The sequence below is a fragment of the Phyllostomus discolor genome, chromosome 8, assembly GCF_004126475.2.
Source record: "Phyllostomus discolor isolate MPI-MPIP mPhyDis1 chromosome 8, mPhyDis1.pri.v3, whole genome shotgun sequence".
NCBI classification, from domain to species: domain Eukaryota; kingdom Metazoa; phylum Chordata; class Mammalia; order Chiroptera; family Phyllostomidae; genus Phyllostomus; species Phyllostomus discolor.
Window position 1 is genome coordinate 48,698,523 of NC_040910.2, and position 24,595 is coordinate 48,723,117.

Here is a 24,595-nt window from a genome sequence, read left to right on the forward strand (position 1 = left end):
AAAAGGGGGCGGAGCTACGCGAGGCGCTGGAGTCCCCTTGGGTAGGGTTTCTGTCTTAAGTAGAACCTACGGTGCTCTGGGTCCACTCTGTGAGGAAGACTGGTTACTCCTTCCAGCTTGTAGCTGGAGAAACCGACGCTCCACGGTTATTAGGAAATGCCTTCTGGCTTCTATTATTCTGATTTTCACTGTTGTAGTTGGTCCTCATCCAAGGCCATCATTTGGTAAGTTGCAATCCTGACTGTGCCCCTCTAAGCCTTAGTTGTCCCGCCCTGTAAAATAAGTGTAATGATAGTGTCTGCTCTAGAAGGTTGCAGTGAGGATGAAACGAGTTAAACCACAAGAAAGCACTTTGGACAACATCTGGCACATACTGTCGAGCACCTACCTACCACTTGCCTGCTCTTGGAAACAAAAGCGAACAAACCTGAGAAAACTGGCTCTCTTCGGGTTGAGGAGTCAGTTGGGGAAACATACACTAAACAAAATAAATAGGCAAATGTGTTCTTTCCTTCGGCTACTGGAACAAATCAGAAACTGGTTGGCTTAAAACATTCAGAAGTCTGATGACAAGGTGTCAGCAGGGTTGCTGCCTCCAGAAGGCCCTGAGGAACAATTCATCCCAGGCTGCTCCTCCAGCTTCTGCTCGTTGTTGGCAGTCCTTGTAGTTCCTTGGCTTGTGAACATATCACTCCAATCTTTCTCTTCACATGGCTTTCTTCTCTGTGTCTGTGTCTAAAACTTTCCTTTCTGTTAAAAGGACACTCTTTCTCTTAATAGACTCACTGTAAATCCACAATAATGTCATCTTCAGATCCTTAATTACATCTGCGATGACCTTATTTCAAATAAGGTCATACAGGTACCCGGACTTAGAACATAATCTAAGTTATGTTAGTGAATTGATCCAATGTGAAAGCCATATAAACTGCCAGGCTCTTGCTATCCTTGGACCCACAGTTGTCCTTCCAAAGCCGGTCCTGAGATGAGTGCTCAAGGGCACATAGTGTATTTAAGGGGTGACTCTAGGAAGCCCCACTGGGGATGGAGACCTGATACAGGGAAAGAAGGATCCCAGCATGGAGCACCATCAATGAATATGTGAGGAAGAAAGCAACTGGGGGTCGGTCCAGCTGGGGACCTCAGGAAAGCAACATGAGAGCTCATGTCTCAGCCTTGGCAGAGTAGTTCAGTTGGTTTGAACTTTGCTTGGATAAGCCAAGGTTGTGGATTTGATCTCTGGTCAGGGCACATATATAAAGCAACCAATGCGTACATAGGTGGACAACAAATCGATATCTGTCTGTCTCTTTCTCTCTCACTTCCTTGCTCTCTAAAATCAATAAACATATCCTCAGGTGAGGATTAATTTTTTTAATCAATGAATAAAATTTTCTTTAAGAAAGAGCTCACGCCTCATTGTGATCCCATTGTGGTCCCATCCTGGCTCAGGGCTGCTGGAGCATTTATTCTTCAAGTCCCATCTACTATCAGCCCAGGGCTTTTCCCAGGGAAGCTGGCAAGATCTGGGATGGGTGCACGACACTGGTAGGCGGCCAACCCAGATGTGCTAACTGCTGATCCGCCAGGTCTTGTTTATTAAGGGTAAAGGCCGCTTGATGTAAACAACAGAAACTGGGGTACATGAAATGTCCCAGCATTAATATGGTGGTGGAAGTAGGAAAAAATTCTTGTGCTGGATTACTCTTCCTGTGCCTTTTCTAGACCTTTCTAAGTCCAGTGGCTTTCTTTTGCCCAACTAGCAAAGTCCTATTTCATCCTTGAAAACTCTGCTTGGGTGACCCCATGTGGTAGACTGAGATCACTGCGGTTTTTGTCGGTCCTTTCAACATAGGGGTGGCCAGAAGTCTCCATTCTCCTGCCCATAGTGATTGGTTAAAGGAGAAGCACGTGACCAACCAAGATTAATTAGAATCTCCCTTGAAAGGGATACTGAGGGCTAGGAGGGAGAAGGGTGCTTTCCATGGAGATTGTTAAAAGTGAAATAGATTTACAAGTAAGAGAGTAAAAGCTCAGTGCCGTCTGGTTCCAACATGCACAAGAATTCAACATACATAACAGCAGAGCTACTTGGTGGACAGGGAGGATGGTTTGTGCCCCTGGATCCAGCTATTCCTGAAGCCATTAGGTCTACTTTCCACTTATATGAGCCCAAGAAGTTGGTTTTTATTGCTTAATCTGGAGTTTGGACTTTGTCCCTGGCAATTGTCAGAACCTGCATTAATGCATAGCTGCTCCATGAACTCTTCAATGACTAACCTCAAAATTTAATGATTCCCTCTCTTGTACTTTGAACTTTAGTACCTTACATGGGTTTTTATCATTACCTGGTTTCTCCTCCTCAGTGCTGACTCTGGGTGTTAACAGTTTCCTCCCTTTTTCTGGTGTGATGGGGGAAAATGAAACCTATTGTGACCTCCCTCTCTTCACATCCCAGGCTTCTAGTAACATGTGCACTTTGCTCCAGACACTTATTCATGTTTGAGCTGTAAAACCTGATTCTGGTTCAGATTTTCATTCTCTTCTCTTCTCCCACTTGGTTTGGGGCTCGCTCCCACAGCCAGACCAGGCCTGCTCTGAACTTTCTGAATTTTACCTGAAGCTGCCAGAGACTCAAATAGCTGCTGAGTAGGCGACCTCCAGTCTGTGTTTGCAAACAGGGCTCTGGATATTCTGAGGCCCTGGGCCAGAGGTAGCTGATACTTCAGCAGCACCCTGGCTAATTTGGGCCAAGGCTGCTTGGAATGAGATGTCAGTGACCAAGTCTAAGGTTCAGCCCTGTTTCTGAAGATGTGGCAAGAAACTCAAAAACTTTATTTTTCTGACTGTTTTTAGAGGAATTCTGGCCTCTGGTGAACATTGGTGGGACCAACTGTGTGCCAGGCTTGTACTGGGTACAGGGACATTGATAATACAGACACACCCTTTGGCATGAAAGTCCTAACCCCTATGTTGGAGGAAATGGGAAATAAACCAGAAAAGCAATACCTATAAAGGAATCATTTCTGAATGTGATTGTTGCTAAGGAGAGGAGGAAATAAGGAAATGAGAAGGGTCTCCTGGAGTGGTGGTGATTCCATCCAGTGAGGTAAGGAGGGCCTGAAGGAGGAGGTGACAGCCAGGGAGGGTTTCTAGGAGGAGGTGATGTTCCAGCTGAGCCCCAAAGGAGAGAAAGCAGTTCGTGGTAACTGAAGGAATATCAAATGCAGAGACCCTGGGGTGGGACTGTGTTATGCCCTTGGAGGACAGGGGAGTTGCATGTGGGAGAGGGAGGGAGGGGAGCCTGAGGTCTCTGGGCCACATCAGCCTCCTTAGCAATGTAGAAGCCTGCAGGGAACCTTCCAGTGCCACTCAGTTCTTCCCTAGCTCAACTTCCTGGCCTGCGTGTCGCTTCTGTGACCCTAGAGAATCTAACCTAGTGGCCTTCCGAACTGTGCCTCATGTTCCCCATCTGTAAAACGCGAGGAACAGAGGAGTTGCTCACGGGGAAGTGGGGGAACTCCCCGACATTCACGGCAGGCACTCGATGAACACTTTCGGAATAAGTGACCTCAGCGCCTAAATCAGTGAGTTCACGTAGCCACATCCAATGGGAAGAACTGTCCTCGTATTTCAAGTGAGAGTCTGAAACTGAGGATGGCGAAGAGCCGGGTGTTCCAGGGTTCAACACCGGACCTCGCGTGCACGGGTCTGGGCCCCGGGGGCGCGCACGCCTAGCGGCCTGGGTGGGGCGGGGCCAGGGGCGTGGACGTGGCTGGGGCGTGGCTAGGGGCCGGGCCTCAGTGGCGTAGAACGGCGCCAGTACGGACCCCAGCCGGTCTGAGGCGAAGCCCGAACGCCATGGAACAGCCCCGGAAGGCAGTGGTGGTGACGGGTACGCTGATGGCGGCAGTCGGGCCGGGGGCGGACGGGGCTGGGGGTGGGGTGCGGTTTCCCGGGCTGAGCAGGTGCTGGAAAGTCATGCCACGTTTGGAAGATGTCATCGCCCACGGGAGCTCAGCTCGGTCCGTGCAACATAGAAAGTGAAGAAGGGGGGTGCCCCAGTGTCAGGGTCGGGGCAGGAAGGGGTGTGGGGATCCAGTTGAGTTCCCCGCACTGAGCAGGCTACTCTGGCGTTCTTCCTTCCTCGGGTGGACACGGTGACCTTACCGCACCTGCCTGTTTCGTCTGCCCGGCGGGTGAGCTAGACTGGACTATTCCTCCCTGCCCCTCCTGAGGTCGGGCCTGTCCCCACCCTCCGCCCCAGGGGACAAAGGCCGATTTGTGGGCAGGAAGTGCCCTGGTGATAGATGAACCTCCTGACAGCTACTGCTCCCCAGTCCTGAGCTAATGGGGGGCCTGCTCTCCACCCCCCTCCCACCCTGGACAGGCCAGGTGGAACTCAGGGGACCTTGGATGCCCAGCCACTCTCCTGGCTGTCCCAGGGACCATTTTGATAAAATCTTTTCTGCTCAGGCTGTTTGTGGGTGAGACTGCCCCTTGCTGTCACCAACTCCCTTAAAGTACCTGTTCCTCGAGGAGACTCAGAGCCACGTGAGCATCAACTTCTGCTGGGCGTGTGGCTGGGGGGTCATTTTGATTTGCCTCCTGTAGTGGTCCCAGTGAGAAATCCAGATAAGGTTCACACAGGTGTTCTGTGATCTGTGAGGGTGGAACCAGTCCTGAGATTCTCAGGAAGAAGCCACTCAACCTGACAAACAGGTGTGTGTGATTGGGGAAAGGTCACCACCCCTTGCAGCCCTCCAATCTCTGGTTTTTCGTTGCTGTGTTGCTGACTGTGCAGGCAGCTATCCACTGAGCATTTTCCTTGCATGAGCTCATGACATCTGAACTGTCTCCATTTTGCAGAGGGGCACACTGAGTCTCACAGAGAAGGGAGGGAGTGGTGAGGTTGTGACTCAGCTTGAGGGATGGAGTCCAGCTCTTCCAAGGCACAGCATCCTTTCCCAGGGTCTTGACCCTACCTGGGACTCTCAGCCCAACTGTAGTGACCCACGTTTCCAGGGCAGACTCTCTTGGAGATGTTTATTTTTTTAGGCAGGGTGACGGGTAATGAGAAGAGGGGAGCCATAGACTCACAGATCTGGGTTTGAATCTCAACTCTTCCATCTTCTCCCTGTGTGACCTGGGGCAGCTGGCTTAACCACTTTGGGCCTCTGTCCGACTTCTTTAAAATGGGCCCAGGAAACCCCCTTTCCTGAAAGGGGGTGCAGTGAGGCAGAGTGCTACAGTGCACACAGAGCACTCGGCACGTTTCTGGGTGACTGTCTTGGTTCCTAAATGGGGCTGGAGTTTAAACAAGTGGTGAGGAGGGTGGTGGGATGATGTCTGGACAGCCTGGCCTGGGGGGCACCCACGTGCACCCCTTAAGGGCCATTCTTCATTCATTGGTAATTCACACAGTGCCTACAGCCCTCTGCATTTCCAGAAAGGGGGAGAGGCCCCCCAGGAACAGTGATAAAATAATTACTTGCTGAGTCAAGGACAGGGGAGGAAGTTGAGAAAGGAGCAAGACCAGCCTTTTTGGGGCAAAAGGAGGCCACTGGCCTTTTGCCGGGCACGAGGGCACGTGAAAGTAAGGACGGGAAAGGAGTTAAGAGCAGACCAGTGTGGGTGGGTGGGGGGGGCAGCTCTGAAGCATCACTGGGTGTGCCCCAGAACTCAGGACAGGCCTCCAACATTGTCCCAGGTGTCAGCTGCTCCTGCAGCTCCCTGCCCTGTTCTCCCAGATGGAGGCAGCAGCCCGACCCTGGGCAGGCTGGGAAGGGCCACTCTGTGGTGACATGCTGCTTTTACTGGTTTTTTTTTTTTTTTGGTTTTTTTTTTAGGGTTTGGTCCTTTTGGGGAACACACCGTGAATGCCAGCTGGATTGCAGTCCAGGTAATTTGGATCCAAAGGGTAGGAATCAGTCTTGGGGCTGGGCTCCCACAGACAATATTTGGCACCAAAGAAAGGAAGGACTCCACAACAGGAAGATCTCTTGTGAAGCTTCCTGTGACATATTTCAGTTTGATGTGTGCATCTTCCCAGATAGCAGCTGCTGTAGCTTACATGTGTTGAGCCAAGTGTGTTCTGTAGCCCAGCACTCTGAATTTTCCTAACAGCCCCTGTGTGGTTAGGAGCAGTTACTCCTGCACCCACTTGATGGATGAGGAAACTGAGGCCTGGAGAGAACTATCTGAAGTCACACAGCCAAAAAAAGAGTGGCATTGCCTCAGAAGTGCCCCATGCCCCAGCCAGGTTTTGGGGGCACCAGGCAGAGATATTGGGGGATGTATTTACCTTTTGGGGAGGGTGCAGTGATCCTCATTGGTACCTCCTAGCTGCTGGGGGAAGAGAAGTCTGCATATTGGTTGAGGAGTGGGGGGATCTTTCCTGTTGTCCTAAGCAGGGTGTCAGCCAGTGAGCCTTCCAATTTCTTTGTCTGATGGGGCATTTGGAGGGACAGACTAGGGAACAATGGGCAGAGAGAAAGAGAGAAACGTTTTCTCCCTATATAAATCAGATCTGCGAGACCGGAGCCAGACTCGTGTTAATCCTAGCCCATTAGCTGCTTGATTTAAGGCATCGCCTGCTTTCCACTCCAGAGCCCTGAATTTGGAACCTTGATGGGCCAACCCCTAAGTGGAGCCCCTACTTTTTTAATCATCCCTATTCCGATCTCAAAAATCTTGGCCACTTTCCTTTTATAAAAAGTTTACCCCATTTTGTGAGTGAGACAGAGGGGTGGGGTCCCCGGGACCCTGCAGATGGGAGCATGTTCCAGGCCTTGCTCATAGCACCCGCTCCCTGGAGCCCCAGACAAAAAGGAAACAGCGTGTTTCTGAAGACGTGTGTGTCTGGCTTTGTGCGGATTTCAGACCCGAGCCTTCATGGGGCTGAGTGGACACAAAGCCGTGTGTCTGAATTCCTGGGCCCCAGACATGATGATCTGCATCTAAATAGGAGAAAAATCAATTAAACAATCTTTGGAAATCCACCCCCCCAGCTTTAGGACTCGGGTGGAGGGGGTGGCTGCTTTTCATCCCACTGCCCGAGGGGAAACACCCCTTCTGTTAAAATCGCTCATCTCTCCAGACCTTGCCTCTGGAAGACTTTCAATTTTCTTCTTCAAGTTTATGAGCAAGAGAAGATTTTCCATCATTCCCCAACTAAAAAGATACCAACCTGCCCAGATCTGATTGTTCCCCTGTTCACCACGAACAAAACGAAACTGGAGGGGTACGGCTGTCCTCCAAATGCTTGTGCTCGTGTAACTCCATGGGATCTTATTCATGGGCGCCTGTGTGTCACCTGCATCTAGGGTCAAGATTTAGATCATCCCAGGCCCTTCCCGTTCTTCCTCTTTCCAGAACCCCTGTGCCCCTCTAGGCTACCCCCTCCCCAAAGTGTAAGCCTCTCTGCTGGCTTCACTGCCACCGCAGGCAAGTCTTGCCAGTGCTAGAATACCAGGTCATTGGAGCTGAGTCGTCCCGATTGGTCTGCACTATTGACCCAGGGGTCGCTTGGAGCCACTGTGGTGCCTTCTGGTTGGCCTGGATAAAGCAGTTTTGCCTGTGAAAAGAGTGCAGCTGCTGGGGAAGGTGAGTCCACGCCTCAGGAACTAGGCCCCAGGGTGCTTGGTGTGGTCCAGATTCAGGGTGCAGGAGTGATTGATGTCCGTCTCCTGAGGCTGGAGATGGGGTTTGGTTGTACAGAGGGAGCAGCGTTACTCTGTCCCGGCTGATTTCCCAGAAGCCCAAGTTGCCATCTGTAGAAGAAGCCCCTCCTTCTCTCTCAGGGACCAGCTAACTTCTCTCCCTGTCTGTCTCTCCCCTTCTCTCTCCATCTCTCTCTTTATATCTCTATTTCTCTCTCCCATTCTGTCTCTTGGCTTCTCTGTGGGTGTCTGTCTTTCTCTGTCTCAATCTGTGTCTCCCCTTCTCTTTATCTTTTTCTTGCCATCTCTGTTTCTGTTTTTCTCTGTCTCCCTATTTCTCTTGGCCTCTCTGTGAGTCTCTCACAGTCTCTCTTCCTTTCCTACTCCACCTCTCTCTGTCTCTCGCTCGCGTTCTCTCACGTGACCTTCGTTCTTCAGCCCTGGGTGAACGTCCACCAGCAACATCAAGAAGTGGGAGTTCTGGGGGCTGAGGGGTGAACCCCGCACACTGTGGTCTTTCCCCAGGATGGTGCTCCTCAGCACCTCTTGCAGGAGAGAATGTTTTTCATTTTTCTGTCTCTCCCATGTGCTTCATGGGACACCAGCTTCATATCTCTCTAGGAGGTCCAGGTAGGTGTGGGTCTCAGGGTGGGGACCCCTTGGCTTGGAGCTGTCTGGGGTATTCCCTGCCTGAGCAGGCGAGGAGGAGCCGGGTCACAGGTCCCTGTGACATCACAAGACAATTACTGCCACAGTGAGTCTAGACAGACCTGCTAAGGATATTAACCAGGGAACAAAAGGGGTCTTTGTTGTGGGGTCAAGGGAATCGGTCAGACGAGTCCGAGTGGAGGAGTCTTGTCAGGTAGACAGGGCATAGACAATGTGCCGTCTGGGGCCCTGGCCGTCCCTTGCTTTCATGGGGTGTGCTCGGCGCTCTCTGCCCATTGCTGGGACTTGGGATATGCTGCCAGCCCCCGGGGAGAACCAGCAAGTCCACTGGAACAGAAAGTGTTCAGAGGCAAAGAATTGAGTGAGATTACAGCCATTCCCTTTTCATAACTTCAGATGAACTTCACAGCTGCCCTTTGACTGTTGTTGCCCTTTTTAAAATTGGGGCATAATTTGCATAAAGCCACGTGTACTGACCTTCACTGGCCCTATCACTTTGGGGAAAAGCATTTATGCCCATGTCTCCAATGCCTTGAGCAAGGTAGAGGGCATTGCTCTCCACCCAGAAAGTACCCCCTGCCTCCCCATCCTGCCCCAGGGACAGCTGCCATCCTGAGCTTAGTCAAGCAGAGAGGAGTGCCGGGAGGTGTGGCTCAGCCTTTGCACCCGAGTGTGCCAGCTGCTTTTGCTTAGCCTGCTTTGGTGAATGGGGGCAGCTGGCTCTCTTCCTGACTCACCCCCTTCTCCTATTGACATTGGCATTGGGGGGCTTCAAGGTTTCTCCCTAAGAATAATTTTTTATTTTTTAAGAGGGAAAGGGGAAAGGAAAAAGAAAGAGGGAGATAAACATTGATCACTTGCCTCTCACATGCGCCCCGAGGGGGCACCAAACCTACAACGCAGGCATGTGCCCTCACTGGGAATGGAACCTGTGACCTTTCACTTTGCTGGATGACACCCAGCCAACTGAACCACCGGTCAGGGTGCTCCCTAAGAATACAGCAGCACTGACGCTCCTATCAGGGTCTTTTGCGAATAGGTGACTACCTCGCTGTGGGGCTGCTGGCTATGAGGTGGTGCGTGTTCTTTGATGGTGGTTTTCATAGTTTAGATTTTTTCCCCCACTTGGAGAAGGGCTAAGTGGGCACCCAGAGGACATGAGGAGCAAAGGTTAGTTGAGCTGGTGACTCATTCTGTGGCTCTTGGCTCATTTCCTACCACTAAGATGATGTGGGCAAGTGGCTATCAGGCTGACGCTGGGGAACAGGGCAGAGAGGGTGGCAGGGACGGTCGGCCGCGGGAACCCGGCATCCACCGTAGCACATCCCATGTCACCGAGGCCACTGGGACAGTTTCCCTTCCCCAGAGGGGGTTCCCGGGGTGGGCCACTAGTCAGATTAGCAGCTTCCTTCATCTCTCTGCTCTCAGAGGTGGTGCCCCCAAATTGACTTGTTTAGGCCTATGAGGGGCTCACTTTGGGGACAACTTCCCAATTGAAATTCTGAACAAATAAACAATCCTTTTAAAATCCTCACTCAGACTAAGAGATGGATTCTTTTAATTTTTTGCCTTTCAACCTATTTTCTGTTGCCAGAAAAGGCTGCCAGGGCCACAGGAAGACGACACAGGGCAGGGTGGGAAAGTTCCGAGGAGGGGGGCAAGAACAGGAGGACCACGGAGATGGGGTGTCAGGGCGGCTGAGGTGACTCACCTTCACCCAGTCAGAGCCTCTGCTTCAGACTGGTCCTCCCCGCCCTGTGGGGAGAGGAAGCAACCATCTTCATCCCCTTTCAACTATAGAAATTTTTTGACAAGTTATAAGAAGAGTGCGAAGAAGTCTTCTCATGCCCAGATTCCCCGAATTTTCTCTCTGTAGAGAAAGAGATAAGAAGATAAATATAATATAAAAATTTTCTTGACTTCTAAGCCATTTTGTTTGATGGCTAATGTTTTATTTTTATTTTTGCTGAGAAAAATGAAAATTAAACATTATACTTGGTTATAATTAGAACTTGAAAAGGTACGTTAATTTACAGTAGTTGATAAAAATTTAAAAACTTCAAAAAGCTCCAAAAGTAAAAGTTTAACTTAGTATGATCATAAATATCCGATGTCTCGGGAGACAGCCCAGTCGGAGTTTGTTCTCCCGATCTGGGAGAAACCGCGGGAGGGGCGCTGCCGGCTGACTCGGACAACAGGGCCAGTTCGTGCCGAGCCTCCGCTTGCTGTGCAGCTGCGCCAGCTGCTGGAGCTTGTTGCTGTATTTAGGTTCGCCTTAAAAGTAGGTATTTGTACTTGAGTGTCTGAATGGGTACAGGGGCGGTGGGAGGCCATGACCCTCTCCCCAGCGCTCCAGTCCTGTGGCAGCTAGGTCACGAATCATCACAGACTTCTTCCTCTCTCAAAAAGTGTGGATCTAAGCCCTTTCTATTGTGATAAGGTATGCATAGTGTAAAATTTACCTCTTGACCATTTTTAAGTGTACAACTCACTGGCATTAAGCACATTGGAACTGTTGTGCGACCATCACCGCCCTCCATCTGCAGGACCTCTTACCTCCCCCAGTGAAACTCTGTCCCCACTCCACACTCACTCCCCAGCCCCCACCCCCAGCCCCGCCACCCACCCTTCTCCTTTCTGCCTCTGGGAGTCTGGCTCCTCCCGGGACCTCGTGTGAGTGCAATCGTGCAGTGTTTGTCTTTGGTGACTGGCTTAGTTCCCTGAGCATGTTTTTGAGGTTCATCCATATTGTAACATGTGTCTGAATTTCTTTTTTGTTTTTAAGAGAATTTTTATAAGAGTTTATAAGAGTTTTTATAAGAGCCAAACTGACAACAGATGTCAGGGAACAAGATTTTAAATGCTCCCCAGAATCTTCTCCCTTTTTAAGGCTGAATAATATTCCATTGTATGTATATACCACATTTTGTTTATACAGTCATTAATTGATGGATTATGTTTTGTTTTCACTTTTTTGGCCATTGTGCATAATGCTGCTGTGAACATGGGTGTACAAATATCTGTTGAAGTCTTTTTCTGTTCTTTTAGGGATGTGTTTAATATTTTTGAGAAACAGCCCTGGCTGGCATGGCTTGGTTGGAGTGTCGCACCATAACCAAAGGGTCACCGGTTCAATTCCAGGTCAGGGCTCATGTGCAGGTTGCAAGCTCAGAGGCAGCCGATTTGTGTTTCTCTTTTGTACAGAAGTTTCTCTGTCTCTCTCCCTTCCCTCTCTCTCAAATGAGAATACAATAAAACCTTTAAAAAAGTATTTTTGAGGAACGGCCGTACTGTTTTCCACAGCAGCTACCCATTTTATATCCCCATCACACATCACAGCGCACAGGGGTTCCAGTTTCTCCACGTCCTCACCAATACTTACTTTCCTTTAAAAAAAAAAGAGAAAGAAAAAACTACCCTGATGGGTGTGAGGTGGTATTTCATTGTGCTTTTGATTTTCATGTCCCTAATGACTAGTCATACTGAGCATCTTTTCGTGTACGTGTCATTTGCGCATCTTCTTTGGAGAAATGTCTGTTCCTGTCCTCTGCCTGCCTTAGAATTGGGTTAGCTTTGTTGTTGGTATTGAGTTGTAGGTGTTCTTTATATATTCTAGGTACTGGTCCCTTGACAGATACGCGATTTGTAAACATTTTCTCTCATGGTTTCCGTGGTTTGTTTTTTCACTCTGGTGATTGTGTCCTTTGCACAGAGGTTTTAAAAAAAATTATGGAGTATAATTCCTCTACTTAAAAAAATTATCTGTGCTTTTGGCGTCATTGAATTTGTTTTTAAGATAGAAAAGAGCTCAGTGGGTCTCCTCTTGGGGATTAGGGGTAGATTCATTTATAACCCCTGAAGTGCCCACCCCCATAACATCTCCAGGGTGCACCGAGTCTGAGGTCAGAAAGCGCCTTTGATTTGACAGTATCCCTTGCTGGTAAATAGGTATTGATCTTGCACTGCAGCAAGGCCACTTCTTGCCTTTTATGTGTTACACATGGTACAAGAAATATGCACAAGGATGTTTGCTGCAGCATAGCTTATAATTGAAAATTGGAAAATATAATTGAAACTTAAATATTCCACTGTAAGGGAATATTTAAACCAATGGCAGTTTCTAAGGCGGAATATCATGCAACAGAGAAAATGGAAGAAACAGGATCCTCAATGTAGTTAGATATCAAAAACCGTCTGCTCAGTGGAGAAAACACAATTGCCAAAGAACACAATCCATGTTAAAATAAACACTATGCGTTTTCTCAGGTGTGTTTAAGTCTGCATGGAAGTGTCTGCCCTTAAGAGTAATTTGCCTCTGAAATGTGTGGATGGGACCTGTTCTTGGAGTGAGGTGGCTTCAAACTTGATATGTCTAGCTTTAAAAATTATATATATGAATGTTCTATCTATTAATTTTACCATTTGTGTTATCACTGGGCCTGTTTCTGTTGATTTTTGTCCTCATTCTTGGTGGTAGTTTTCTGTTTTGGCATGTCTAGTAAGTTTCAGCTGTATGATAGATACTATGAATTTCACCTTGTAGCATGCTGGATACTTCTATATTTCCTCTAAATGTCCTTGAGCTTTGTTTTAGGATACAATTAAGTTACTGGAAACAGCCATCCTTTCCAGGCCCGCTGTTCAATTTTGTTACTCAGGACCAGAGCAGTCTTTATTCACAGGGCTAATTTCCCCCCACTTCCTCATGAAGTTTTTCCATTCTAGCTGGTGGGAACACCAGGTATTTTAGGACCCATGTGAGCGGTAGTGCTGGTCCCTCTGATCCTTTCCAGCAGCTCTGTCTCTGCTGACTCTGGCCTCAGCGTGTGTATATGCCCATCAGTCCTCAGACGCTCAAAATATCTTTGGACCTCGAGGTTTCTCTCCCTCTCTCCCTCCCTCCTTTCTCTCCCCCTCCCTTCTCCTCCTCCCATCCACTTCCCTTTGTCTTCTTCCAAATACCCCTGCTTCTCCCTTCCCTCTTGCTCCCCCCCACCCCCCGCCACTATCTGGGGCTCCACCCTGCAGATTGTAGCCTTCTTACCCTTTCTAGAACCTCAGCTTAGACTGAACTAAATGTCTGAAAACTGTTATTTTTTACATATTTTGTAAATTTTTTTTCAGTAGTTCCAGACAGGAGGGTACATCTGATTTACATGGCTCCATTTTAGCCAGAAGTTGTTGTTTTGATGTTTTTTGAAGGAAGCATGCTCTCATTTTAAAGTGTAGTTTGAGTTAGCATGTTTTGAGTCCTTCTTAGTTACTGTGCCTTTCATGGGGATTGTTTCTTTTCTTCCTCCCTGTGAGACAGGTGTTCCCATCACTCCCACTTACAGAGGATGGAACTAAAACCCAGAGAGGGTGAGTGATGTGCCTCAGGTCACCCAGCCAGTGAGCTGGGGAAGAACAAATCTAGCCAGCTAGCCACCCTCCGTGCAACTAAAGGGCTACATTTTTTCAATTGAGATTAAACTTATATAACTATTTAAAGTATATAATTTAGTGGCATTTGGTACATTTACAATGTTGTATAACTACTGCCTCTGTCTCGTCCTGGATGTTTTTGTCAGCCCAAAAGGAAATCCGTCCCCAAGAACAGTGTCACCCCACCTCCAGCCCCTGCAACCGCTCATCAGTTTTCTGTTCCCATGGATGTGCCGTTCCAGGCATTTCACAGAGATGGAGTCACACGCTGCGTGGCCTCTGTGTCTGGCTCTGTCTCTCAGCATGATGTTTTCAGTTTTCATCCACGTGGTAGCCTGTGTCAGTGCTTCATTTCTTTTTATGGCTGCATACTATTTCACTGTGTGGGTAGCCCAGATTTTGTTTATTTATCCTTTCATCCATTGATGGACACTTGGACTTGAAACCAGAAAAACCAGCATTCAGGCTGCCTGTCACCACCACAAGCAGTGAGCAGAGACAGGGATTGAATCTTTATGGGCATGTTATTCAGATGGCTGGGGATCTGAGAAGATGGGGTGGTTATATATCCTAACAGATCATCTTAAATTCCATTTTAAACCAGCCCTTTTTATGAGGAGAAGAAAAGTGTAGGTAAGGGGTTTGGAATTCAGGGAAAAAGTTAATCAGATAAAAGCTACAGCATTCTTTCACTGGTGTCGTGGGTGGTGGTCATCTCTCCCTGGAGCACAATGGCTCAGAAACATCTTGATTGCTTGAAGTCCTCCTGAGGCACAAAGGTGGGACTGTTTATGGTCTCCTGGGGTCAGGGCGGGTCACACTTTCAGTTCCTGGAACAGGAGTTGTTTACATGCATTGATTACTACGCTTACTAGCTATTACCTAAACCAAATTTTTCCAACTCTTGAGTCCCCCATCAGACTGTCTCTATTATTTGGAGATTGTGAGTAGTGAGGAGCTACTTTTAAATGTAGGAAAGGATGAAAAGGAAAGAGGGTACCAGCTAGCAGCTAGTCCAAGCCCTATTTACTGTCGAGGAAGGTGAGGCCCCGCAGGAGGGTCCAGTACATTTGCAGGGTCCACTGGGTCTGTGTTTGTTCTCAGTCCAAGCTTGAGCTGCTCTGTTGTTCAGCCGACATTCAGAAGCACCTACTGGGTGTGTGTCCTGTGCAGTGGCTGGGATGCTCTCTCTGCCGGAGAGATTGTGCAAGGGGAGCTGGGCTTCCAGAAGTCTTCTCGGGATGGGAAGCCAACTGAAACATGAAGGCTAAGGAGGAGTCAGCTAACCAGAAAGGGAGGGAAAAGAGCATTCCCTTCAGAGGGAACAGACAGTGCAAAGGCTCTGAGGCAGGATTGTGCCTGGTACGTGGGAGACCTCATGCTGGAGGGGACTGAGCAGAAGGGAGAAGAAGGACGAGGGGGGCGAGGAGGTTAGTGGCATCCAGATCCTGCAGGGCTTTCTGTGCTGATATTTTATATCCACAAGATACCGAATGGGCCCTGGCTGGTGTAGCTCAGTGGACTGAGCAGCAGCCTGCGAGCCAAGGGTCGCAGATTCGATTCCCAGTCAAGGCACAGGCCTGGTTGCGGGCCAGGTCCCTGGTAGGGGGTGCACGAGAGGCAACCACACATTGATATTTCTTTCTGTCTCTTTCTCCTTCCCTTCCCCTCTCAAAAGCCAAACAAAACAAAACAAAAAGATGCCAAATGGTTCAGGGTAGCTATAGTATTAGTTAAATGATACATAACAGAGTTCCTTCTTATTGTTTTAGATCTTTAAAGTCCTGGCTCAAGGTCTCCCCCAAAATCATCAAATGGTTCTTGAACTCTTGTGCTAAGACTGCCCAGCAGTTCTGAGTCTTGACCCTGGATCTGGGTCCTGCCATTCAGAAGCAAACAAGGTTGAGAGTCTTGGTCAACCGGAGTGCAAAGGCATCTTTGAAATCCAGTACTGAACAGCAGGGGCTGGCCCTGGGCATACTGTTCTGTACAGTGTCATTTATGGCCCTTAAATCTCTCACAGAGAGCGGCAGGGCCAAATAGTCCATAGTCCTGAAACCGGGTCATCTGAATTATTGGGCCTATTCCTTCTAGGGTATGTTTTCACAAGGGATGCTGCCTCTTACTGGGAGTCCCTACTCCTGGCTTGAGGTCAGCTTTAACAGGGGAGGCTCGCTTAGCCCTCCCTGGCCTTCCAGCCACCCACACAATGGGGTTTTCCTGATTCTCAGTTTCTTCTGGCCAGGGTTGCTTTTTTCCTTCTTCCCAGTGTTTCTTAAGGAACTGCCAGGCTTGTTCTGGAGAGACCTATAGGTGGAGCTGTTGTTCTTCTAGAGAGAAAGCGATTAGCGCACCAGTTTCAACTACTGGGAAGAGAAAAGCTGTATCTCCCACAGCACATTCTAATGGCTTCCAGAAAAACTGGCTTTCAGGGCTTCCAGAAATTTCAGGTACAGTTCAGTTAGAGGTCTGTTGACCATGGAATGTGTCGCTGCAGTGTCAGTCAAAAAGGTCTACGATTTGTATTCCCACTGTCAGTTTTGCCAGAGTTCTCAGGCTTGACCTTTGCCCTTGCTTGGGGCACTCATTTTTCCAGTGCCCTTTTCCAAATCAATTTGCCAAGCAAAACTCAGGTGTATCCAGGAAACTTCAAGCGAATGGTGGTCTGTCCGTGTTTGTGTGGCCATAGCAATCACTCCAGTATGCAGAAGCTGGGTAAATGTTTATGAAACTGGGGAGCTGAAATGGTGATCACAGATCTAAAACCTCCAGTGCTTCTCACGGGCTTGATGGCATGAAAAGTGATACAGTCAGGTAGGAGCGTGATTGCACGCTGGTGAGCATGCGCCTGCTTTGTCTCTGAGTCTGAAAAGCCTCGAAAGAATGTCTTCTCTGATCCTGTTTCACAGACCGAGAAGGTGAGGCTTAAGTGGAAAGGGAACACAACGAATAAATACATGAATAACCAGGAAAACTGACTGTGGGAGAAATAAAATATTTTACAAAGTTTCTCTTTAGTATATTTTAATGTTTTCAAACCAATTTCGCACAAAGCGTAACCCCCTTATCACCACCACCCGCAGCCGTCTGTCCGGCTATGGGGTTTCTCTAGGAGTCCTTCCCGGTCTGGCATGTCAGTGGACGTGGTGAGAGGGATGGGGTTCAGCTCTTGGTGTTGGCAGATGAGACTCCTCCACACACACACACAGTCACGCTCCCATCGTGTCCCACCTATCCTCCAGGTGCCCGTGTTTCCAGGTGACCTGATGTATCCTCTTTGGGGAACAATTTGGAATTGTCTGTCAGTGAGGCGGGACCTGCTTTGCAGGCGTCAGACACTCCAGCATAAACCACAGTGACTGGGTGTGCAGTTGGGGCCATGTGGATAGCAAAGCCAAGGCAACCGGACAGGGAAATCCTGAAGCCTCTCTAAGAGTGAGGCCAGTCACGCAAATGCCTCCCCTGGGTACTGTCCGCCAGTGGTAGCATTTTCAAACCACTGCCTGAGCTCTGAATAACATGCAACAGCCCTACTGATCATTATTATTTGGAGTATTAATTTTACTATAAAGAATGCCCAGGTTTTCATATTGAGCTGAAAGAAATCTTCATCCCCAAATATCTGCCTACCTGTGGGTGTCGGGCTGGCAGGATCACTGTTCCTGCAGTAAGTCAGATCTGGTTCTGGGCCTGCCGTGCGCCCAGCCTTGGTCCAGCCAGGTGGTCAGCTCTGCCCAGAAGGAGTGCCTAGCTGGATCCTTGGTGGAGAGCATCGGTGTTCCCCCAGAAAGGTGCACGCAATTACCCATAGCCCATTTCTGTATGTGATTCATGATGTTCTTAAACCACCTCGTGCCCAAGATGATCAGAGGCTCTGAGAGGGGTTGTCGAGCTGCTGTAAATGTATACGGAGGTCCTGCCGTGTGCCGTGCACCGAGTCTGTAAAAGTTCTTACTGGGTGTAACAGAGGGAAAGTGTAATCACTGAAACAGTAGTAACAGTAGGCAACATTATGTGAGCATTGCTTGGAACTCTTAGTGAAAATTTGTTCATTTAATTCTTGATAACCACCTTGTGAGGTCAGTGCTTTCTATCCCCATTTTACAGGTGAGGACACAGACAGAGAGCTTAAGTAATATGCCCAAGGTCACACAGGCAGGGTTCAGGCCTCCAGAAGCTAGCCCCAAGGGCCACAGCGTCACACCCCTGCCGCTCATGGACGTGTAGAGAGAGTTTGAGGAGAGTAGGTCGGGAAGGCGGTGAGGAAGGAGCTTCAGGGTGGGCCCGCACACTTGCCTACCCACTCTGCCCCGAGTCAGGAGACCCCCCCTGTTTTCTGAGGATGGGTCAGTTTGTCCCCAGGGGACACATGATCCCTGCAGCCCTTACCTAATGCCATGATACTCCCTCTCCTCATGCTTTTAGGAGCTGGAGAAGCTGGGGCTTGGCGACAGCGTGGACCTGCACATCTATGAGATTCCAGTGGAATACCAGACAGTTCAGAGGCTCATCCCCGCCCTGTGGGAGAAGCACAGCCCACAGGTGAGTGGGGCAAAGGCAGGTGCTGCTTCCCCATCAGGACCTGCAGATGGGTGCCCTCACCAGGATGACTTGAGCAGCTTTGTTCTTTGATCACATGTTATCAACATTTTAAAAAATCACTAATGAGACATTTACATCTTTTTGTGCCCAGTCTCCAAAATCTGGCATGTTTTACACTCGACTGGATATCTCAACTTATACCAGCCACGTGTCCAGTCTCAGGAGCACGTGTGACCTCTGGCTGCCTGCATTTTAAATGTTCACATATTTTCTTATAATGCCCCTTCTGTATATAAGTACACACCCCAGCCCTGGCTGGTGTAGCTCAGTGGATTGAACGCTGGCTGCGAACCAAAAGGTTGCCGATTTGATTCCCAGTCAGGGCACATGCCTGGGTTGCAGGCCAGGTCCCTGGTAGGGAGCGTGGTAGAGGCAACCACACATTGATGTTTCCCTCTCTTTCTCCCGCTCTTCCCCTCTCTCTGAAAATAAATAAAATCTTTTAAAATAAAAAAATACACACGCCAATAATTGATAGTTGAAATGAAACTGTAGTCAATATTATCTGTAATAACCCTACTTTTTAATATTTTATCATAAGTATTTAGTCACCTTGGTCATTAAAAATTCTCCCTAAACATTATTTTAACTGATGGGTAATTTTTAGTAATTAATATAACCATCCTCTTACTATTGGGCATGACACTCATTTCCATATTCTTTCTCATTTTTATAAATAACACTGAAGTGACCGTTGAGAGATTATTACATCTTTCATTATTTTTAGGCACGATTCCTAGAAGTTATACCTTGTCTTTTGCATTTGGCAATATGTCTTTCTTTTATTTTTTATTTTTAGAGAGAGGGGAAGGGAGAGAGAAGGAGAGGGAGAGAAACATCAATGTGTGGTTGCCTCTTACCTCCTGCTGGGGCCCTGGCCTGCAACCCAGGCATGTGCCCTGACTGGGAATTGAACTGGCGACCCTTTGGTTTGCAGGCTGGTGTTCAATCCACTGAGCCACACCAGCAGGACTGGCAATATATCTCAAAGAGCATTCCTTATTGAACTGCTTTGGGTATTTTAACAGCTACATAGTAGTTCATGATTTATTTAACCAACCCCCACAAATGGGCAATTATGCCGTTTCCAGTACTTGATTGTATTAAAAGCTGCAGTGGCTCTGGCCAGGTAGCTCAGTTGGTTGGGGTGTCATCCCAGTTCACCAGGTTTGTCGGTTCAAGCCCCCAGTCAGGGCACATACAAAAATCAACCATTCATGCATAAATAAGTGGAACAGCAAACCAATGTTTCTCTCTCTCTTTTTTAAAGATTTATTTATTTTTAGTGAGGGGAAGGGAGGGAGAAAAAGAGGAAGAGAAACATCAATGTGTGGTTGCCACCCACGTGCCCCTCACTAGGGACACGAACCCCAGGCATGTGCCCTGACTCGGAATTGAACCAAGACCCTCTGATTCGCAGGTCGGCACTCAGTCCGCTGAGCCACACCTGCCAGGGCCAATGTTTCTTTCTCTTAAAAAAAAAATCAATCAATAATTTTTTTTAAGTACAAAAAAAAGCTTCAGTCAACATCTTACATGTTTCACATTCCCGCATGTTTTACTTGGCATGCCCTGTAGTAGTGACTACAGGGTCTGTTCCAGCAGCAAGAGGTTAGAAACTGTCGTGCCAGATAGTCTAGTGAGAACACCACCCTCTCCCTGACCTGAGGGGTACCCCCATCTCATGGACAGACCCTCTAAAGTCCTGCCTATTTGTCTGCAGCTAGTGGTGCATGTGGGTGTGTCAGGCATGGCCACCACAGTCACACTGGAAAAGTGCGGCCACAACAAGGGCTACAAAGGACTGGACAACTGCCGCTTCTGCCCTGGCTCCCAGTGCTGCGTGGAAGACGGGCCTGAAAGCATTGACTCCATCATTGACATGGATGCTGTGTGTCAGAGGGTCACTACATTGGGCCTGGATGTGTCAGTGACCATCTCGCAAGATGCTGGCAGGTAGGGCACCATGGGGTGGGTGTGAGCAGGGGTTCCCCCTTCCACTGGGCTGGTGCTGAGCACGTCAAGTGTGTTGACTTTGGCCTGGGTGGATTGAGCACTCACCATGCCTAAGCCACAGAGCAAAGTACATACACCTAACAGCTGCCACTAATTCTGCTTCTGAAAATCATTTTGTGGGGATCTGCCCACTTCTCCCCACCCAGGCCCCTGCCACCTCCCAGCAGGACCCTGCTGTGGCCAGGTCCCTGGCATTCCTCCTGCCACCTGTACCCCAACCCTGACTACCCCCTCCAAGCAGTCTGTTTCTATACTAGTTTCCCACTGCTGCTATAACAAAAGCATAAACCTGGTGGCTGAGGACAACAGAAATGTGTTCTCTCCCAGTGCCGGAAGCTGAAAGTCCAAAATCAAAGTGTCAGCAAGTTCGTTCCTTTCTGAGGCACTGAGGGAGAATCCGTCCCTGCCTCTCTCCTGACCGGCGCTGGCTGCCAGCAACCCCTTGCATCCCTTGGCTTGTAGATCTGCAGAACCCCCGTATCCAAATGAGGTCTCATTCTGAGGCTCTGGGCAAAGATGAATTTGGGAGGGAAACTATAACAAGGTCTTTTATAAATTTACATCAGATGCTGTCCCTTCCTTGCTTAAATCCCTCCTAAAGTTCCCCACTGCACCTGGAATCAAACCCCCACCATCCTTAGGCACTGCGTGGTCTGGCCCCTGCCCGCTCTTCCACCCTCATTGGCCTCCATCCTCTCCTCACCCACTGCCTCCCTGACCCACAAGCCAGCCTCCTCCTGTCCCTCACACGCACCCACTCTCGCCTCAGGGCCTTTGCCCTTGCTGTGGCCTCTGTCCAAATCTGCCTCCCTCTGATAAGGCCTCTTCAGTTCTCAGCTCCAACGTGTCGCCTCCTCAGGGACGCCTCCTCAACCTCCCACACCAAGCTGTGTCCTCTTCTGCTCCCGCTCGGCAGCACTGGGCACCTTGATTTCTCAACACTCCTTACGCTTCTCCGGCCCAAAGGCAGTGGATGACAAGTTCAGTTCACTGACTGAATGTAGGAGTGACTGAATTTATTATCAGTCTCTTTTTAAAACTAGTTTTAAATTGCATAGATAATTCTGGAATACGTTCTCATATGTTCCCATTGTAAAAAATTCTCTCGCCATCTCTGCTTCCCCCTAGTGATCCCTCTGTTAACTAAGACACATTATGAGAGCTCCTGTCCCCTGCATGTTTTCATACATGTAGAGCACCCTTGGCCTTCTGCCTTATGGTTCTGTCCTGTTCTGCTCTGCTTTTATGTGGTTGGGGTTATGTGGCACGGATTTTCCTAAGTATCGTGGACACATGACCGGATCTTGGCGAGTTCTCTGCCTTCCTCTGGCTCCCGCACAGGCCTTGTAAATGATTGTATAGTATTCCACTGTGTGGATAAACCAGAGTGTATTAAGCCATTCTTCTGTCAGTGGACCTTTAGATTGTGTCTTAGTCTGTTTGAGCTGCTAGAACAAAATGCCCCAGAAATGTATTGTTCACCGGAACTATCAGTTCTGGAGGCTGGGAAGTTCAAGATCAAGGTGCCAGCATGGTTGTGTTCTGACGAAGGCCCTCCTCCAGCTGGCTGCCTTCCTCTTTGCTGTGTCCCCACATGTTGGGAAGGGCAGCAGAGCTCTCCGGGGTCCCTTTAATGAGGGCGCTTGCCCCACTGATGAGGGCTTCCGCTTCTCGAAGATGCCCACCTCTTAATGCCATCACCTGGAGAGTTTGGGCTTCAAAATATGGATTTTGTGTGGGGAGGATCAGGCACTCAGTCCCTAGCAGGTGTCTTCCTGTTCGCCTGCCGTTGCATGTAATGCCACAGCCCGCACTTTATCTTTCTTGGGTGCCTGTGCAAATAGCACTGAACGTGGGATCTAAAAACCGGAACTATCGGTTTGTAAAGACTGAGCGTTCGTAACTTGCCAGTGGGCCAAACCGCCTGCCCGTGGGGCAGTTTGCATCCCAGCCAGCAGCACCTCACACTGCCTGTCCCCCCCCGCCCCCACACACACACTGCGAGTTGTCAGAGTTTGAAACATTTCTGCCAACCCAGGGAGGGAGAAGCAGTATTCCTTCCCTCCTGCAGATTTCTGGTGAGGTTGGGCGTCTTACTGGGGGTTTGGGTGGAGGCTGTCCTGTTGGGCTGACCCTGTGTTGATCTCGCTTCTGCTCCCCATGTGCTGCGGCTTAGGTACCTCTGCGACTTCACCTACTACACCTCTCTGTACCAGAGTCACGGCCGCTCAGCCTTTGTCCACGTGCCTCCCCTGGGCAAGCCATACAACGCAGACCAGCTGGGCAGGGCCTTGCGGGCGATCATCGCGGAGATGCTGGGTGTCCTGGAGCAGTCAGAAGACAAAATCAGCTATCGCCACAAACAGTGAAAGTCACTCAGGCCTCCCAAGACCTCGTCCCACCAGGGACCCCAGGAGGAGACAAACCTTGCAGCTGGGGATCTGATTCGGATCAAATATTTCAATTTACATAACTCCTCTCCCTTTTCCTCCACAAGAGCACTGATTGATTTGAAGGAGGCGGCTGAAGATTTTTTCTGTTTCCCTGTGCATCCGGGGAGGCAGCCAGGATGTCTGGGAGGCCCCGGATGCCGAGAGTCCTGCTCGGGTGGGCTGTCTGCACTGCAATCCCACAGCGGGGGCCACCTGTGCGCCTGCTTTCCTGGGTCTCTGGGAAGGGATTTCGGAGTTTCCTCCATCCTGTGACTCATTTCTTGAAAACTTCAAAGCCTCTCAAAGAGTCTTTGCCCTGATCGGTGTCCCAACAGCTTAAGCAGCCCCAGAAAGGACCACTTTGGGATGTGGTGTGGCTTGCTTTCCTTCCTTCCTTCCTTCCTTCCTCCCTCCCTCCCTCCCTCCCTTTCTCTCTCTCTCTCTCTCTCTCTCTCTCTCTCTCTCTCTCTCTCTTTCTATCTTTCAAATTCTTATTCTTTTTTAAAACAATAGTGCTACTTTGGGCACCAAGTAATTTATATTCCCTTTGGTTGAAACGCAGGCTTTAGCCAGCACCAAAAGTGTCTTTTCTTTTTCCTGGGGTGCCGCCCCTCCTGCCTCCTATCCTAAAACTGGACCTGTTTGTTTGAGGACTGACATTGAGGTGACATTGAGGTCCCCTTGCTTGGAGTGGGCAGGCAGGGCCCTCACCAGGCCACAGGAGAGAGGGACCTGCTGCCCCAGGAGACTGAAAATGTTGGCTGACCCTTTCAACACCCGAGCCGTGAGCTCTGAAGCAGGGCCGCCAGTGGGAAAGTAGACTTCGACATGCGCAGGACTTTTTCTTTTTAACATGTAAAAACTTGTAGCAGCTGCAGACGCACTCCACACCTGGCCTGGACTTTCACAGCTTCGGTGCTAGGGACTGGCTTCTTGTTTTCCTTAAGGGGGTGCCCACAGCAGGGCTCGGAGGCCCGAGTCTGCTGAGCTCCGTGTGTGTGTTTGAGCAATAGGGCAGAGGGGCCATCAGCGGGCTCTTGTGTAGTTGGTTTTTTGGAGAGGCACCCAGAATCTCCTTCCCTGGCAACTTTGAACTTCCCACCCAGGGGTGAGAGGGATGGTTCCCAGGAGGCAGCCACATCCAGCTGGACCTTGACACTGTCAGGGGAATGGGACAGCAGCAGCCAGGAAGCCAACTGAGGAAAACACACATTTTGGAAGTATTCTTTTTTTTTTTTTTTGAGAACATGCGACTTTATCCTTTCCGTAAGTGTGAAGCGTGCTAGAATCTGATGCTCTCTTGGATCATGTCGGTGATTTTTTGTTCTTTTTTCTTAAAAGAAAAGGGAACACCTGCCTGGAGTGGTTCTTGCCTCCACTGAGCCACTGTGTCGACTGAGGACCAGGTTGTTGGATTTCCGAGTTAAAGGCTTTTTATGATCGTGCCCAGAACTTCCTCTGGAGGGGGAAACTGGACACAGGTGGAAGGCTTACGGTGGGTGCTTGGCAGTGGGTGTGTATTGTGGCCAGCAGGTTGAAGTGATGGGGCCTCTGCTCCCCTCTCCATGCCAGCCTCCCTGGGCCAGAAGCACCCCTTCCACGTCCCCGGTCTGGGTCTGTGGTCTCCTGAGAAATCTGGGAGTGTGACGTGTCAGAGCATCTGAGCCCGCAGCTGGCTTCTGTGAGCAGAAACTGTGGCTCTTAAATGTGGGGGTGCTCAAGGCCAGGGGAGGGGTCCCCCAGAGGTCCTGTTCATAACAACAGCAAGCTCCATCTGGCTCTGTTCCCCAA

The 24,595-nt window shown here is 49.4% G+C and overlaps 1 protein-coding gene across 5 annotated transcripts; it reads left to right on the forward strand.

Moving 5' to 3' along the window:
- The first annotated feature begins 95 nt into the window (after positions 1 to 95).
- Positions 96 to 22,892, forward strand: PGPEP1 (pyroglutamyl-peptidase I). Of its 5 annotated transcripts, XM_028519583.2 has the most exons (6): positions 4,089 to 4,722; positions 5,850 to 5,902; positions 16,024 to 16,204; positions 18,180 to 18,296; positions 20,080 to 20,312; positions 22,549 to 22,892. In XM_028519583.2, exons 3-6 carry the CDS (start codon positions 16,160 to 16,162, stop codon positions 22,739 to 22,741), a joined length of 588 nt encoding a protein of 195 aa, XP_028375384.1. In that variant the 5' UTR covers positions 4,089 to 4,722; positions 5,850 to 5,902; positions 16,024 to 16,159; the 3' UTR covers positions 22,742 to 22,892. The 5 variants fall into 5 exon arrangements, with proteins under 5 accessions (XP_035888486.1, XP_028375383.1, XP_035888485.1 ...); XM_028519582.2 differs by lacking the exons at positions 4,089 to 4,722; positions 16,024 to 16,204 and adding an exon at positions 3,791 to 3,895; XM_036032594.1 differs by lacking the exon at positions 16,024 to 16,204 and having other exon boundaries at positions 4,192 to 4,722.
- The last annotated feature ends 1,703 nt before the right edge of the window (positions 22,893 to 24,595 follow it).

What these genes read in the sequence shown, in the direction of transcription:
- PGPEP1 (XM_028519582.2), top strand. Translation starts at nt 3,862, where the DNA reads ATGGAACAGCCCCGGAAGGCAGTGGTGGTGACGG. An exon ending in GGGAGAAGCACAGCCCACAG is followed by an intron (nt 18,297 to 20,079) that starts GTGAGTGGGGCA and finishes ATTTGTCTGCAG; the next exon opens with CTAGTGGTGCATGTGGGTGT. An exon ending in ATCTCGCAAGATGCTGGCAG is followed by an intron (nt 20,313 to 22,548) that starts GTAGGGCACCAT and finishes GCTGCGGCTTAG; the next exon opens with GTACCTCTGCGACTTCACCT.